The sequence below is a fragment of the Amblyomma mixtum genome, chromosome 9, assembly GCF_055824585.1.
Source record: "Amblyomma mixtum isolate Tamu chromosome 9, ASM5582458v1, whole genome shotgun sequence".
NCBI lineage: Eukaryota > Metazoa > Arthropoda > Arachnida > Ixodida > Ixodidae > Amblyomma > Amblyomma mixtum.
The window spans coordinates 58,794,505-58,809,447 of record NC_143020.1 but is presented as its reverse complement, the minus strand read 5'-3'; the positions used below and the strand labels follow the sequence as shown (position 1 = coordinate 58,809,447).

Sequence of the window (14,943 nt, the reverse complement as noted above, 5' to 3'; positions counted from 1 at the left end):
GGAGACGGTATGCATAGATCTGGGATGGCTTTTCCATCTCATCGAAAATGAAAACCGCATTTTGTACCACCCGGCTTAATGCCAACAGCTGTGCGTATTTATCGTTTGTTTTTCAGTCATCACAACGCACTCTGTATGAATTTCTATCGCAATCTTCTAGCCTTATCGTTTGTATGTCAGCTTGCATTCATTTCTGCAAATGTTAGGTAGGTAATGCAAAAACTTCGAGATCACTGCGGCGAACGGCAGTGCAACAATGCGAAAGCAAAACGTCCACATACAATACACAAGCATACTTTTGCACCTTCGTCTTTACTGGACGACAAAATCGTGCTTACAACTTTTGACGACGTGAGATAGCCATTTCATGATTTCGCGCTAAAAAACTGGTGGTTTCGCATGGCAAGCCTGATATAAGGTAACGCTTCGTTTGAGCCAACACCTAACACGCTGCTTATGCTCATTCCCCCCTCCCTGCAGCCATCCAGTTCGGCTTCGTCACCCTGTTCGTGGCCGCCTTTCCCCTGGCCCCGCTGTTCGCGCTCATCAACAACATCAGCCAGATCCGACTGGACGCGTACCGATACAGCAAGCGGCTGCGCCGACCCGTCGCCGAGAGGGCGCCAAACATCGGTGCGGAGACGCCTCCATCCTATATACGTCTTTTTCACCGACGTCATAGCCGCCGCCATCTCTGGGTCCTGAAAACGCACCGAGAGCCTCGGCGTTTTGTTAACCTGCCCATCACCAACCGGTTCCCGAGTACACTGTGGGAGCTAGCCACAGTACCCAAAGATGGCGCCCGTGGCGCCACGTGAAAACTTTCTATAGGCAGTGCTGTCTCGTCCTGTACATAATACGCAATACGTCGGTCGCATGTGTACCCAATGATTACCGGCACGAGCACAGACTATACCTAATTGCTTTCGGTATGCGCTACCCTCGGGCCGTGTTTTGTAACGTTTCAATTTGTTTTCGTTTGATTTGGTCGTGAAGTCGCACGTGACGAAAGCAACAGCATTTGGGGAAGAAAACGACCAGTCGCAGGCTCTTATAGTCTGGACATGGCGCCGCTGCTAACCATCAACCGTGCCACCGTATCGACACCAACTCTGTCACAGGGGCGATGCATCACTGATTGGTCGCACAACAACCGCTCACTTTCTTTCCCGGGACAGAATTAACGTCGATAAAGCTCGTCGGGCATGTAAAACACGCCATCGTGTTCTTTAATTCAGTGCTCGTAATTTGCGGTGTTCTCTGCCTGTGAGTCAGAGGCGGCGGGTTGGTTTATCCAGATAGACGGTATCATGGGCGTCCTTCTGCCGTGAGCACCGTGATGTCATACTCCATGGATATCAGAGCTTTTAGATCATACCAGTTAGGAAACTATGCTTCACAAACAGACTACTCCCAAAAACAACTTTTCTGTGCTTACAGATAACGGCGCCATCTGGAAGCGCCCCATAGAGGCTGTCGCTGTAGTCCCCATTGTCTTCCGAAAACAATTTTTAAGGCGGAAGCCTTTAATGTCTCATCGTTGTAAGCAGCAGCTGTCGACAGAAAATGTCACGCTTTTCAATTGGTGGAAACGGTCGTGACGTCACAGCGCGCGAATTTCAAACGGGGCCAATTGTACTTTGGCTAGTAACCATGCAACCAATTGAAGGGATCGTATAGTGATGCTCCAAGTAAGTAGGACTGAGCTTAGTTAATTGCTTAATTAGCCAACTAGCCTAATTAGCTTTACTAGTCAGGCCATATAAATAAATAAAACCGATTAAGAAATTGGTCGAGCTCAGGAATCGAACCCCGGTCTTCGGCGTGAGAGACGAGCATGCTATCCACTCCGCCATGCCAGCTCGATGGTTTGGAATGAACAAAGGCGCGTCTAGTGAATACGGTGTCTTCACTCACTCTCATCCTCCTCCATTCCCTTCCGGCGAGGTTTAGGTGTCCACCGACAAATGAGAGACAGATACATTTCCTTTCCTCAAAAACCAATTTACCGACGAGCGAGGCGTAGAACCGAATGGGCGATGGCGTTCTATGGACTCCTTGGCAGCGTTGCAAGACGCTGTCGCGTTCCACTCTTAGGGGCGAAGCTTAACATCTTAACCACACATCAGTGACCACATTTTAGGTCAAAAAAGTGCCCCCCCTTGAATTTTGTGACACAGTTACTGCGTAATTTCCTTTCCTCAAATACAATTTTCATTTTCTTTATTACGGCTTGTAAGGTATCGGTAGCGTTCGCGGGGGTCATCGGAACGCGGCTGGGGGCACTCAAAGCGGAGCGTCTCCTTATTTGGAACGCGGCCGCTGGCGAACGCGCCAAGAAGTACGGGTGTCCACCCCGCCCCGCGGTACCGACTCGCGCACGTGCTGGCACGAATGTATATTTGTGTTCGTTTTTATTTTATTTTGTGGTAGAGAGGGTCGTCTACCTTGTAAAAGCCGGAGTGCTGGCCATGCCCTTGAAGAGCCAATCATGTTAATAGTGCAACATGATTGGAAGTTACCGAATGTGGGCTGGGCCTTTAGGGCTTTAAAACCGGGCCCCGGAGCTGGAAGCGGGGTTCTGCGCTAAGGTGAGATGCAACGCATCTTCGGCCACACCGAGTAGGGGCCTCCCCTAGTATTAGCCAGTTCCACCCTTTTGCTGTTTTGTATATTTTTGCCGTTTAACATGTCTCTAGTGCCTGAACTTGGATGCAATGTAAATATCTGTATATAAATCTTCAGTCATTGCCTTTTTCATCCCTGCGTGTCAACTCTTCGGAAGACCGTCTCTGACGGGGCACCCCTGGTGCGAAGAACTTCAGTCTTCAGTTAACAGACCGTCTCTGGCGGGGCACCGCTGGTGCAAAGAAGAAGATAAAGAACCTGTGAAATTTACTCGGCTCCTCTTTATCTATCTTCTTTCACTCCCACTTCCTCCGTTCCTCTACGGTGCGGTTCAGGTGTCCACCGAGATGACAGAGAATTACTGCGCCATTTACTTTCCTCAAAAAGCGTTGCGTTCAAAGGGCAAGGCATCGCGCCCAACGGGTGGTGGCGTTCCGTGGACTCCCTGGCAGCGCTACAACGCGCTGTCGCGTTCCACTCCTAAAGGCGAAGCTTAAACGTCATTAATTAGCAGTTAATTAGTATTCAGGCATTAATCAGTAATTAACCATTAATTAGTGATTTGTCATCACTTAGTAATTAGTACTCAATTACATGTGGCGCTACCAGTGCCACAGAAACAGCGAAGGTGGTGCGGAAAACGCTTCCGCCTCTACCCCCTTTAGACAGTCAAAGTGCCCCCTAAATTTTTAATGCTTAATTTATCTTTTGGACACTTATACCTGATTCATCTGTAAATTCATCTGCTTCACAGAATTTGTTGTCAGGATGTTGGGCGTTGATCAACATTCTCGAAGTTCGCAAATTGAAAAATGTTCACGTTTTCGACTGGAGGCATTGCGGTAATCGGTAAATAGCGGATATTGTGGCACACTCCGAGCGCCGTTTTTGTTCCATACACCCTATGGAATGTTTCGCAGCTGGTAACATCAAAAGGCTTCGAGGGCTATATCATCTGCAGCAGCTAACAATTAGATTAAATTAGATGCGCCAATACTACCGGAAAACGGAATCGCTTGATTTCGACGTTCGACTGCGAACATAATTTTGAGCAGCTATGCAGCATGATTACGCTTCTCCTGAGCATCACTCCAATTTTAACCTCTTCTCTTTGTGTACAAGTGCGTAGCAGCTTTTTCCATCGCGGAAAGGCTTCTTTACAAAAAATCTCGCCATTTCTTCCTGCAGGCGCTTGGCAAGCCATCCTGAGGATCCTTGCGCGCTGTGCCGTAATCTGCAATGTGAGTACACGCTCAGCGCTTGTCGACGAACATTTCCGGGCTGTGTTATGTAGACCTGGCTGATATTTGTGAGCATAACATAATTATAGCTCTTGAGTATAAAGTCGCCTTTTTAGAATAAAGGAATTATAGCTCCATGGAGCAGTTTGAAAATGCCGGTTCGCGAGCTTAAGTGGGCTCAAGAGAGTAACCAATTACTCAATCTTTCGAACCTGAAAAAACATTGGGTCCCGGAGTAACTAGATCATTGGCAGACAGGGGCTTGAGACATGATGAAAGAGATGCACAGTAGCACGATAAGTTCAAACTAGGGTCCTATAGGCAGGTCTTCCATCGGCTATCTCCCGAAAGTTAGGCGCAGTGTGTGTATTGAATTCAGCCAAATTTCTTCCCTAGTTCGGAAGAGTTCTGACAGCATCATTCCCTTCATTTCGCTTACACCCACAGTGCGCTGAAGACAACTATTTCCAGATGGCAGTCATCTTTTAAAATGCACCCGTAATTTCCGGTATACAGTGCGCTCTAGCTGTATAATCCAAAGGGCTTCATTCTTGTTAATCAACAATATTTTTCCTGAATTGTCTACACGCGGTACATATTGTACACAGGGACTTAGTATAGACTCAGCGAATTCGCATGTGCGCCTAAACGACGACTTTCATCTTGGTTTATTAAGGCAAGTTGACTTGTTTTTTTTTTTTTTTCAAGAAGCTGCAAAAGATTATGCAGTATATAAACCAGCCATAATCAGAGTTATCCAGCTTGTTACACCAAAGAAGGTCTCTGGTTTCTATATCGCCGAAAACCGCGTTTTCTCTGTCGTCGCTCCGTCTTTTTTATAGCGGACAGCTGTAGCACTGGCTTCACAAGCTTCTTTCTTGCGAGGCAAAGCCCAAACCAGTACATCCCATTGGCCGCCGGTGATGTCAGCCAGGGTACGCGCATGCCTTATGAAGGCAGATGCCGATAGCCAGCCACGTAAGAAACAGTACGTGCAATATTCTTCAAATAATTCCAGCAGTCAACAATGAAATAGCAGGAAACATGGATACAGAGCAAGTATTACCGAAGAAAAGCATCTGATTGTGACAGGATTACATTCGATAGGATAGCGGTAGGATAAAACGTCGCGAAAGTGGTAAAGTTTCTGCGCCAAAGTGCACAAACGTTGATTTCCTTTTAAGCCAAAGAAATCCTCTCTCCTTGACTCGGCTCTGCTGACTTAACTCATAACTAAAGCTGAAACGAGACAAAAAGACTACCGCATCGAACTGTCGGCAGTAGAAAGTTGCAGGAATTGGCGCAATAAGAAAAGTGCAACTTCGAAAAAGCTTGACACATTACACGTCTCATTCAAGCCCAATAAAACGAAGCAATTTTTTTTTCCTTTAGGAAAATTCTTCACTTACTCGCATGTAGCTTATTACGTTCAAGTGAAGGAATTAAATTTACTGTTAATTTTTCAGATGTCGTTAAAAACGACATTTGACAAATTAATGTCAGATGTCGATGTCAGATGTCGTTAAAAACGACATCTGACATCGGACAAAGCTGAAATGACACCCTAAGCCAGCGCCACCTCGGGGTCCCTGCATGTACTGCGTCTGCAGGCGTTCCTGATCGCCTTCACGAGCGAGTTCATCCCTCGGCTGGTGTACCAGGTGCGGCACAGCAAGGGTCTCAGCCTCAGCGGCTACGTCAACTTCACGATGGCCCTGTTCGACACGAGCGACTACGACGACGTCCACCGGCCAAACAACGGCACGCTCGACGGATCCATCGTGAGAGAGTGCAGGTGCCGTAAAGGGAATGCCGCACCCTCCTTTCACTCATGAAACTTTCTTTTTTGCTTCATGGCTGCGCATGCAATGCGTGTTCGCCATTCAGATGGCTTTTCACTGTGGCGCAGGAGCTATATCTGTTGCTCTTGTTGAAAACCTTTATTGACAAAGCAAGAAAAGGGAGTAAATAGCACAGATGCGGGAGGAATCTTCAGTTAGGATCCAAAGGGCCACCGCTGTTGTTCTATCCTGGGACACCCCTGTTCGCTGTTGTCGCCAGTTCTGAGCTGAGGGTGGCGGTCTCCAACTGATCCTCAGACTGCTGTAAGTCCAAGTCTGGGGTTTGGTCGCCTGAATGTCTCCTTGTTTCATGGTATGTGGTGGGAGTCTATAGTCGGATACAACTTAAGAAGGCAGCGGCTTCTTAAGTTAAGAACTTAAGAAGGCAATGGCGTCAACCGATTCTCATGGCCATGCTAGTGTCACAAAGCAGGGAGTGGTAGATAAAAGGCGATACTCCCCTCCCTCCATAGTCGGGGATAGACCACTCTCTCCATTGTGGCACCGCACCCTGCATTGTCACCCTAGGAGGGTCGTGAGAACCGGCCGACGCCATTGGCTGGAAGGGGGGTCCTTTGACAGGGAAAAGCCGCTGCCTTCTTAAGTTGTATCCTACTATAGCTACACCAAGAGCACATGCCCATATCATTTTACGAGCGGGGTTAGCGGCCTTCATTACTCAGGTCAGGGAAGGGGCTTTGTTCCACCCTCCGACATCTCCGACAAGGCGGCGGGTCGGCGCTCCTTGTGAAGCTAACAAAAGGGGTGATCCCCTCGCTGGCTTCGCTGTGTCCCTTGGTGGGATAGACATGAATGGGTGGCTGCCTTTCGGCCCGTCGAGGTTGCTGGTGCAGGTAAATGGCGCCGCCGCCGCCATCGTCACCAAGGCAAGACAACGGGGAAGGCGAGGGGGGGGGCACGGCAGCACCATGATACTTCGATAATCACTGCCAATTCTACTCGTGTAACTACCAACCTGTAGAATGTAGAATTGTGTGAAGTAAGACCGCAGCTAACACGGTGAGCGTACAAATCAGAGGACTGATTTACGCATCACAGACGAAAAACCTTTCAAGTTCTACGTCAAAAATCGCATCTCGCCCAGTGAGAGCCCGAAAACGCAGGTTTGGGGAGCGGGGTGTGTTACGTGTTAGGTAATAATTACTTTATGGTGGCTGTAAGTTAATTATCTTGATCATCAGAGAAGTGGTCGTTCTTTTTGTTTTCTTTCAAGACATTTATTTAGCAATGGTCATTAGCCGGTATTACTTTCAATAATGTGAAAATAGAATATATTATTTCCCATGTAGTATTTTCCTGATTTTTGTCGAACATAAAACGCTGTATAAAACGATGGCCGCATTTTATTTTTCCTCGCGCATGCAGGTACGTGGGGTTTCGGGAACCACCGGGCACCGAGAACGAGTACCAGCTATCCGGTACCTTCTGGGTCATTACTACCGCCCAGCTGTGCTTCGTCGTCATCTTCGAGGTGAGGGATTAGGGGTATCTGTTGTTTCAGCCGGCGTCTTCGCTTCGGCCGACGCGGTTGTTGTGACGCGCGTCTCTTCTTTCACTCTTTCTTCTCACTTTTAACTCTCCTCTGTCTGCAAGTAGCAGCGGTGGTGGCTCGGCTTGAGCCAGTCGGCAGGCCCGTGCACTTTCGTTTTCATCTTTCTCTCAGTCGCAATAACAACAACATCATCTTCGAGGTAGAGTGTGGTATATTCAGTGCGACTGAGAAGGCAGCGTCTTTTCAGTATGCGATTCTTCAGTGCTCATCAGCAAAGCCAAAACCAAAATTTGACAAGATTGCGCTGAATGCTTGCCGCTCACCTAGAGCCACTAACTGGAGAGTACGGTTTATGACGCCATTTGCATGGCGCTGGTGTTTATCCTCCTCTTGTCTCGTTTTCCGTTGCGCTGTTTTATCCACTTCTTCAAAAATGTACCAACCTGCTCGTTCTCTCTCAACCTGCTCGTATTTGACCTCTTCTGGAATTTTCATTCCACGCTTCCTTTCACATTCACTCTCAGTTTTCATTTGGGCAACTTCTGGGAAGCCACAGACATTTCTGTGCGTCCTATCGAAGACCGCCTGTTAGGCCATTGGGAACACGTAATCAAATTGCGTCTATAGTCGCGAAGCAGCCGAATACGAACAGCGTGGTCGACATCTGTTTTAAGAGATGACCGTCTAGTTGTAATCGATGTTGTGAAGGCCGTTATCGTCTTTGGCCAAACGCCACCTAGATACTCAGATAAGGAGGCAAGGAAAAACGCAATTCAAAATTAGTTTTTAGGGCATCAGCGCCTTGAATGGGGTCTTCACTCCGGCACTTCACCGGGACGTCCACTGATCTAAGCTGGACGACTAAGCTCCTGCTGTCCAGCGAGCAAAGATTGAGTCTATACCACACCTCCCTGTGTGCCTCAGGAGAGGGCGATGGGTTCGGGACACTCCGGATTCGGGCATTCCCAAATTTAGAGGTGGTTAAGTTGGCTTCGCAGGGTGGACACAGCGGGTCGTAGTGTTCTGCCAGGACAGGATTTGGATGCAGTATACAAATTAAAGAAGGAGAGCCTGTTTAACATCAGCCACTCCGTCGTGGAACTCCTATCATGATGAAGATGGTGGTGGTCGGTAACGCTGCCAACTGCTTCGGTAAAATGGTAGCGTGCTCATGAAGGTCATATATGATATTCAGTTCTCCTCCAGCCACGCCTGGGTTGGTCCTCTCCTTCACTGGCAACAAGTTTGTGACTTATTGGCCCTCGGCATGAATGCACTAATATTTTCGCGAAATAGACAGCCAGAGAGTCAAAATCTGGGCTAGGTGGCGCATATTTATGAGCAAACCAGTCAAAAACTGGTCGTCGTTGTGTGCAATCCTTGGGCATTCCTTTCTTCATCTTTCCTCTTTCGGCTGGTTTCTTCTGAAGTAAGACGGCATGCCTTTAAAAGCAGAAAAAGTTCACAGAAAACAATGCAGTAGGATACTTTAGTGCAAATAATGAGCCTAAAAGAAAACCTATTGTTGGTCCCTTTCATGGTCGCTGTAAATGTTACATTCTTCGCAAAAACTCCGTTGTCAGGGAATTGCAGGGCGTTGCAACTGAAAGTTGCTGCTTTGCTTAGCAGTCATACGAATACGCCAAAATTATCGACCCTTTTAAGAGTGCTCTTGAAATAACCGGCCGTGTGACCCAGTAATGCAGAGTGGGCGCTTGAATGGGAGGATGCATTATTGCTGCCATTTCATGACCTCGGATGATGTGAAAAAGTCTTAAAAGCTATGCTCTGCTTTTTAATTACGACTGCTCTGCCCACCTTTCCGCTGCTGCGTCACAGTTTTCAATAGTATTCTAAGAGATCAAGCTGAGGGCTGTCTTCCTACTGGGCAGTCTGTAGACAATCAAACGTAAATTGGACGACATGTGTTGAGCATCATATGACTTCCCCTAGTGCCACGTTAACCTCTTTAGTTGTACCGGCTGTTTTTTTATGTGTAAGAGGAAATGTCGAAGCGTCATACGCAATGACCCTCGCGACTATATATAGTCTCTACACGCTTGCGGCAACGTTTGTAGCTTTGCTCGTACTTCTCTCTCTCCCTGTGCAGCACGTGGTGTTCTTCATCACGGGCGTGGTGGCCGGCATGATCCCCGCCATGCCCAAGTCGGTCGCCCAACGGATGAAGCGAGAGCAGATCGTCGTCCAGAACCTCATCGCCAAGTTCTAGGACGCCGACGACACTGCCTCATTTTGCTGCCACACCCAGAGCTTCCTGTGCCCCAGTCCACTTCTCTAATCTTCTGTCTTCTTCTTTACTGAATCTTTCTATTTAGCTTCTACTTCCAGACAATCACTTCGCTTTACGTTTATGCAGAAACCGCTGTTCCTTTTTCACTCTCTTTTTGAACGAACCCCATATGTAGAGATAATTTCAATGCGCTGACAGGTGCTTCAAGCATTAGCTATCGCTTTTTTTGTAAATGTTTTCTTCCAATTTCCTTTAACGGCAGTTCTTGAGCGTACAATACTATGTGTTAATCTCCTGGCCAATGGGATCGTCCTGCTTCTGGCCATGAACGTTGCGGCCCTATAATAGGACTGATATTGTGTATAATTACCGAAACACAGGGAAGAAACCTTCTGCTGCACATCGAAATATGAAGGCAAGAAGAACCACCCTTCGCACTAACATAAAATATCTGTCTGCAGTGGCATTTTCTGACGCGTGATTCGCGTTATGGGCTCTAAGAACAGCCGGACTCTCAACTATATAGAAGACTGCTTTGATTCTGTCAAGAAAGAAGACCCACCAGAATGCACTTCCTAAAGTGACGAGCACGCAGCAGGGAGTTGTACTCAAGGAATGTTTATTGAAGTCAACAGCGGAAGAAGTCTTCGCTTCTGTGGACCTGTGACTGTGGTTCATAAACAACACGTTAATGATTGAAGACGATGCTTCAAAAAAATAATTGGAAGATGCCTGTGAAGCTCGTGCCATTGGACCTCGTGACTGTTATGTGCCTGCGTTTGTGAAGTGTTCTTACAAAGTGCATGGCGGGATAATTATGTGTGGACACACAACACGAGAGGCGCTGTGAGGAGCAATGCGCGTATTTTGAACATTAATAGTGACAAAATTACCGGTGCACCTATGAATAGGTGTGTTCATAACGTCGTGTTGAGAGTTGTGTTTTCACTTATCGCGTTCAGTAACCTCCGAATTTTTTCATTTGGTTCGAAGTGCGCATCTGTCGCTTATTGTCCTCACACATTTAGTATTTCCGGCACTGAACACTAATTATGTGGATACATTATGCCGCGTTTTCATTACTACCAAAGGAAGAAAACAATTTAGCTCTTTCTTTTCCTCTCCTCAGAGGCAATGCAGATTTTCTTCCAGGACAAAGCAAGATTGTGGCTCAAATTGACATCCATTGAACGTACAACTAATAGAGAGCCTCGCGTGGTATAATATGCTTTATTTTCATACTGTAGGGTAATTCCAGTCACGTTTTGCAATTGCAGTTTTTTAAGCATCTTTTGCTCTGCGTGCGCCATGGGGTGCTTATTACTCTACTACTAAGTTCATAAAAAAAATTCTGAAAACTGCGAAACAAGCCGCATGCGTTGGCTGCATTTGAAAAATTCTTTGAATGGGTGATGCGGAAATGCACTACTCGAGCGCTTATTCTCTCCAAAGACTTACAAGCGTTGATGTGCGTCGGGCTGGCCCGACTTCATTACAACACCGACGCCACCCGTTTGAAAAGGCTTAACGTTTCCTGAAAGTATGCAAATCAATGAGTTCGGTCATTCGAAGTCGCGATCAACACTAGTAATAGTCACATGCGGCCAATATTATGTGTTTCTCGATAGAGCTACCACCTACTAAGCCTGGTTTTACACTCCGCTTCGCGGGTGGCCATCTTGTACAGGGAAAATTAAGGAGGCGTTACCTGGCACGTGACTGGACAGCAGCCAATAGCTGTGATGCGACCTTCCGGTCGTGCGTCCGAAAAATTGACGTTGCCCCAGCTCAGGTGCTTCCCGCAGCGATGGCAGATGCCGGGGTTAGCAAAAATATTTACCTTCCATTTACCATGATTTTAAAAAATCACTACTACTACTACTTGCAGCACCGGGAGTAATGGCTCTGTCATACTCCGGCGTTCGGTTGTGGTCGGATACGTCACGTTGATGGCGCTGCGGCGGGCTGAAATTCGCCCCCCCCCCCCCCCCCATACTCCAGCGCTGGTCGACAAGCGACAGAAATCCATTCGTCCGGCCATACATGCCTTGCTCGCATTCTTTGCCTCAATCTATCGAAAAGCTTGAGCAGCTGGTGAGCTGCGCTCCAATTTCGCATTAGGAAATAACGTAATTGTCGGCAATTTTTCGTTGAACTGTTATAAAAAACTCAAAGATGGCTTGGGCGATGAGAAGGAACTTTTTTTTTTTACTGAGAAGCCTTGCGGACGCTCTATGATTGCCCTATGAAGTGGCCACATCCACCAAGAAGGGCTGCCTGCTGCCATGTGCGGATAGCAGCCAGCAACCCCCCTCCCTTCCCGCTCTTCAACCATCACGTGTCCACCCCTTTGCTTTTCATGGAATCAGTCACTCCAAAGCACAACCCTTGGAGGTCCTTGCCCTTTCCCTGCCGAAACGATGGCGCTGGAGGGGGCTGGATACAATTTTTGCCCTTTGTCGGCAGGAGTGTTTGAAGGCGCGCTTGTAGTGCCGCCTACCAGGCAGTCAGCGCATGTCGAAATGTCTCTGGCGCTACAGCATCCAGAGTAGCGAAAGTGGGTGCAGCAATTGGGCGCAAGCGCGTGTTGGTGGCTGCATTGCTGGAAACCGAGGATGACGAATATGTGGGCGTTTACATGAGCCCGACAAAAGTTGGGTCGAGTAGGCTCTCGAGCTAAAAGCTGACTGTTGGGCCCATGCATACGCTAGAAGGTCTAGCTAAGCGACCGTCAAGTCGGCCTGGGCCTGCCCGACTAAGAGTGGGTTGACTAGCAGCCTCCTCCGCAAATTACACTTAATCTTCTTTCACCCTGAGGGAAAGCATTTCCTGCAGGTGAGAACAGAAGCGGGCGCCGGTTTACTACTCGTGCAGGGCGCGCCGCGAGAGTCTACTCGCTGGTATCGAGTTCATGTAAACTGATAGTCGCTGAGTTGAGTTGACGTTGCTCAGATCGACCCCCGACTCGACCCGCAACGTCGGGCTCATGTATACGAGGCTATACATTCGAGAAAAGCCGACGTTTTTGAATGAAGCTATGGATGCAAGAGAAGTCTCTTGGTGTTCACCACAGTCTCTATAACACGCTTTCGAAATATGACCCAAATGAACACCGCAAACTGCTTCGGATGCCGCATCATGTTTTCTTCTGCATACTGTATCGCATCCGACACCGGACTGAAAAGCATACTACAAACATGCGCACGCCCGTCCGCGCAAAAACACGTCTTCAAGTGGCGCTACGTGTTCTGGCATCTGATGAGTGCCACTCTTTGGAAGGGTCAAAAAGAGGTTGTAATTGTGATATTATTGCTTTTTTTTTCAGGAGAAAGTCAATTTTCGCTACGGCGGCAGTTTCGGTAGGGCCACAGCACTGTTAAGAGCATCATTGCAGCAACATGCCAAGTAATATATGATAGCAATCAGCAAAATCTTTCTGGTCGCTGGTTGCTAAGACTTTAGCGACCGTTGGCAGTTCTCGAATTGTGTGGGAGCTATGTCTGATAAGCACGGGTTCATTGTGAAACCGCCGAAATCACGCTTATTGTATTTTAATTGAGAGGAGACCTTTTGTACCATCTTGTTCGTCCTTGTTGATGCCGACTGCTAGTTTGTTTTTTGGTGTTGGGTCGCCTTGATCAAAAGGAGATAGGGCAACATGGCAAAGTACACTACTCCAGAATGCCACTCCATGCAAGAAGGCAAATATGTCCGATGTTGTACCCATGGGGGTCCCACAAACCTCCAGCTTTTGCCTCTCCTGGTGGATGACGATGCTTTTCCCTTGTAACAAAACCTCATGAAGCCCTTTAGTGGAACTCGGCTTTCTTCAGGATAAAAGGCCGTCAACTATCAGCAATTCACTTTTTCTTGCTATTCTTCTCGTATACCAAGATTAAAAATTATATTAGCTAATAACAATGACACAAAATGGATATAGAGACAATACAAATAAATAGAAATACGAACATTCGGGATTGATGTGGAACTTCGGCGCGAATGATTCTTAAATTCGCTTTTTGTATTTAGTTTAGGCTGTCAAGAGGCCAACAAGTCTGAAAACGCTCTCGGGATTTTAGCCTACAGACCGATTCCTTCAAACTACGATTCATACCAAAGCCGGAGAAGGTGACAATTATGATCAAACCAGCTTGTTTGATCTCCAATATCCTCAATGGACATCGTTTTGATCGGTCATAAAACACAAATACAGGTGCAAACACGTCAATTTTTTTTTATTTGCATCCGTGCCGGCACGGCCCAAGTTTTCCCGCTGAAGTTGTGCACGAACGACAGTGAGACTGCTTCAACAGAGATGGCGCTGTGAGCTGTCAAAGCACCCATGCGGGCGTTGACATCAGCAGCGTTAGGAGGAATGTTTAGGTCAATATCGCCGGCATTCAGTGTTGAAACGGCCAGTTTAAGGTAGCCAGTGCATGCCAATCAGTGAGCACACTTTCTAACTGCATAATAGAAATGAAAATGTCCGTTTTTTTTTATTTTGATTCGGTACACATCTGTACGCTCAATCAACTTGAATAAGATCCCAGCGATAACGATTCTCGACTCACTGCTGGGCCTCTAAATGAGATGTTATTAAAGTCAGGACTGTTGCATGGCGTTTCGCACTTTTAGCAAGCGGCGATTCCGTGAAGTATTAGCTAGCACAGACACGAAGGCGCCGCTCTCGTCCTGACCAGGATTGTCTGCAGACTCTTGGCCATCTCGGACAGCTGGTCAGTCCACCTCTGCGGAAGAGCAAACTGGTACTCAGCTCCTTCTGTTTCTTCTTTCCCTTTTTTTCTTTTTTGAGGCGCTTGGTTTTTGGCAGCCAGAGGGCGCCGAGGCTTGTGCCACCTAGAGTTTACCAAAGGTAGCAGAGTTGCGCGTCTGTTTTCCCTCGCCGCTCCGAACGCCATTCGCCGAGAGGCGATCACATGATTTCCGTGACGTCGTGTGTTCAACACTCCGCGGAGAAGCTGACTTCACAGGTGCAGCGCCGAGCGAACCCTTGTCTGCTCGACGCGTCATGTGAGCCCGCGCTGTCGGCTACATTCATTTGTTTTCCGTGCACACCTGTGGCGTCAGGTTTGGTGTTCTGCAGTGGCAGTGACGGGCGCAGTCGTCAGCTATGACTGGGTGCAGTGCGTCAAACTGCAGCAACCGCACGGGAAACGGCAAAGCGTTTTACGCAGTGCCATGTGGAAGGTCGGCGGCCGAAGTGCGTCGGCGCCTCAAGTGGCTCTTGAGGATGAACCTCTCCTGTTTGCGGCTGTGAAAGGCTTACAGTATTGATAAATAAATAAACATTTCTAACATGTTCCAAGATCTACCAGTGCCATCACAACCAACATTTGCCTGTTTCGACAGCGAAATCAGAATTGCATTGGTAAAAACATTTTTTATGTGTCGACATTTGTTTACCTTGAACAAATCACTAGTTTTTTTTTTTCTAACTTACACACATTA

General features: G+C 47.6%; 2 protein-coding genes across 2 annotated transcripts in view; one reads left to right on the top strand and one right to left on the bottom strand.

Moving 5' to 3' along the window:
* Window positions 1-9,587, top strand: part of LOC149329203 (anoctamin-4-like) — a 54,295-nt gene extending 44,708 nt beyond the window's left edge. Inside the window, exons 27-31 of the mRNA XM_089560143.1 lie at window positions 481-633; window positions 3,817-3,869; window positions 5,480-5,664; window positions 7,097-7,202; window positions 9,334-9,587. Of these exons, the coding sequence (XP_089416269.1) occupies window positions 481-633; window positions 3,817-3,869; window positions 5,480-5,664; window positions 7,097-7,202; window positions 9,334-9,453 (617 nt within the window). The 3' untranslated portion in view covers window positions 9,454-9,587. The remainder of the gene's footprint in view (window positions 1-480; window positions 634-3,816; window positions 3,870-5,479; window positions 5,665-7,096; window positions 7,203-9,333) is intronic.
* Window positions 1-14,943, bottom strand: part of LOC149329202 (uncharacterized) — a 136,684-nt gene that overhangs the window by 110,573 nt on the left and 11,168 nt on the right. The gene's annotated exons all lie outside the window — the stretch shown is intronic.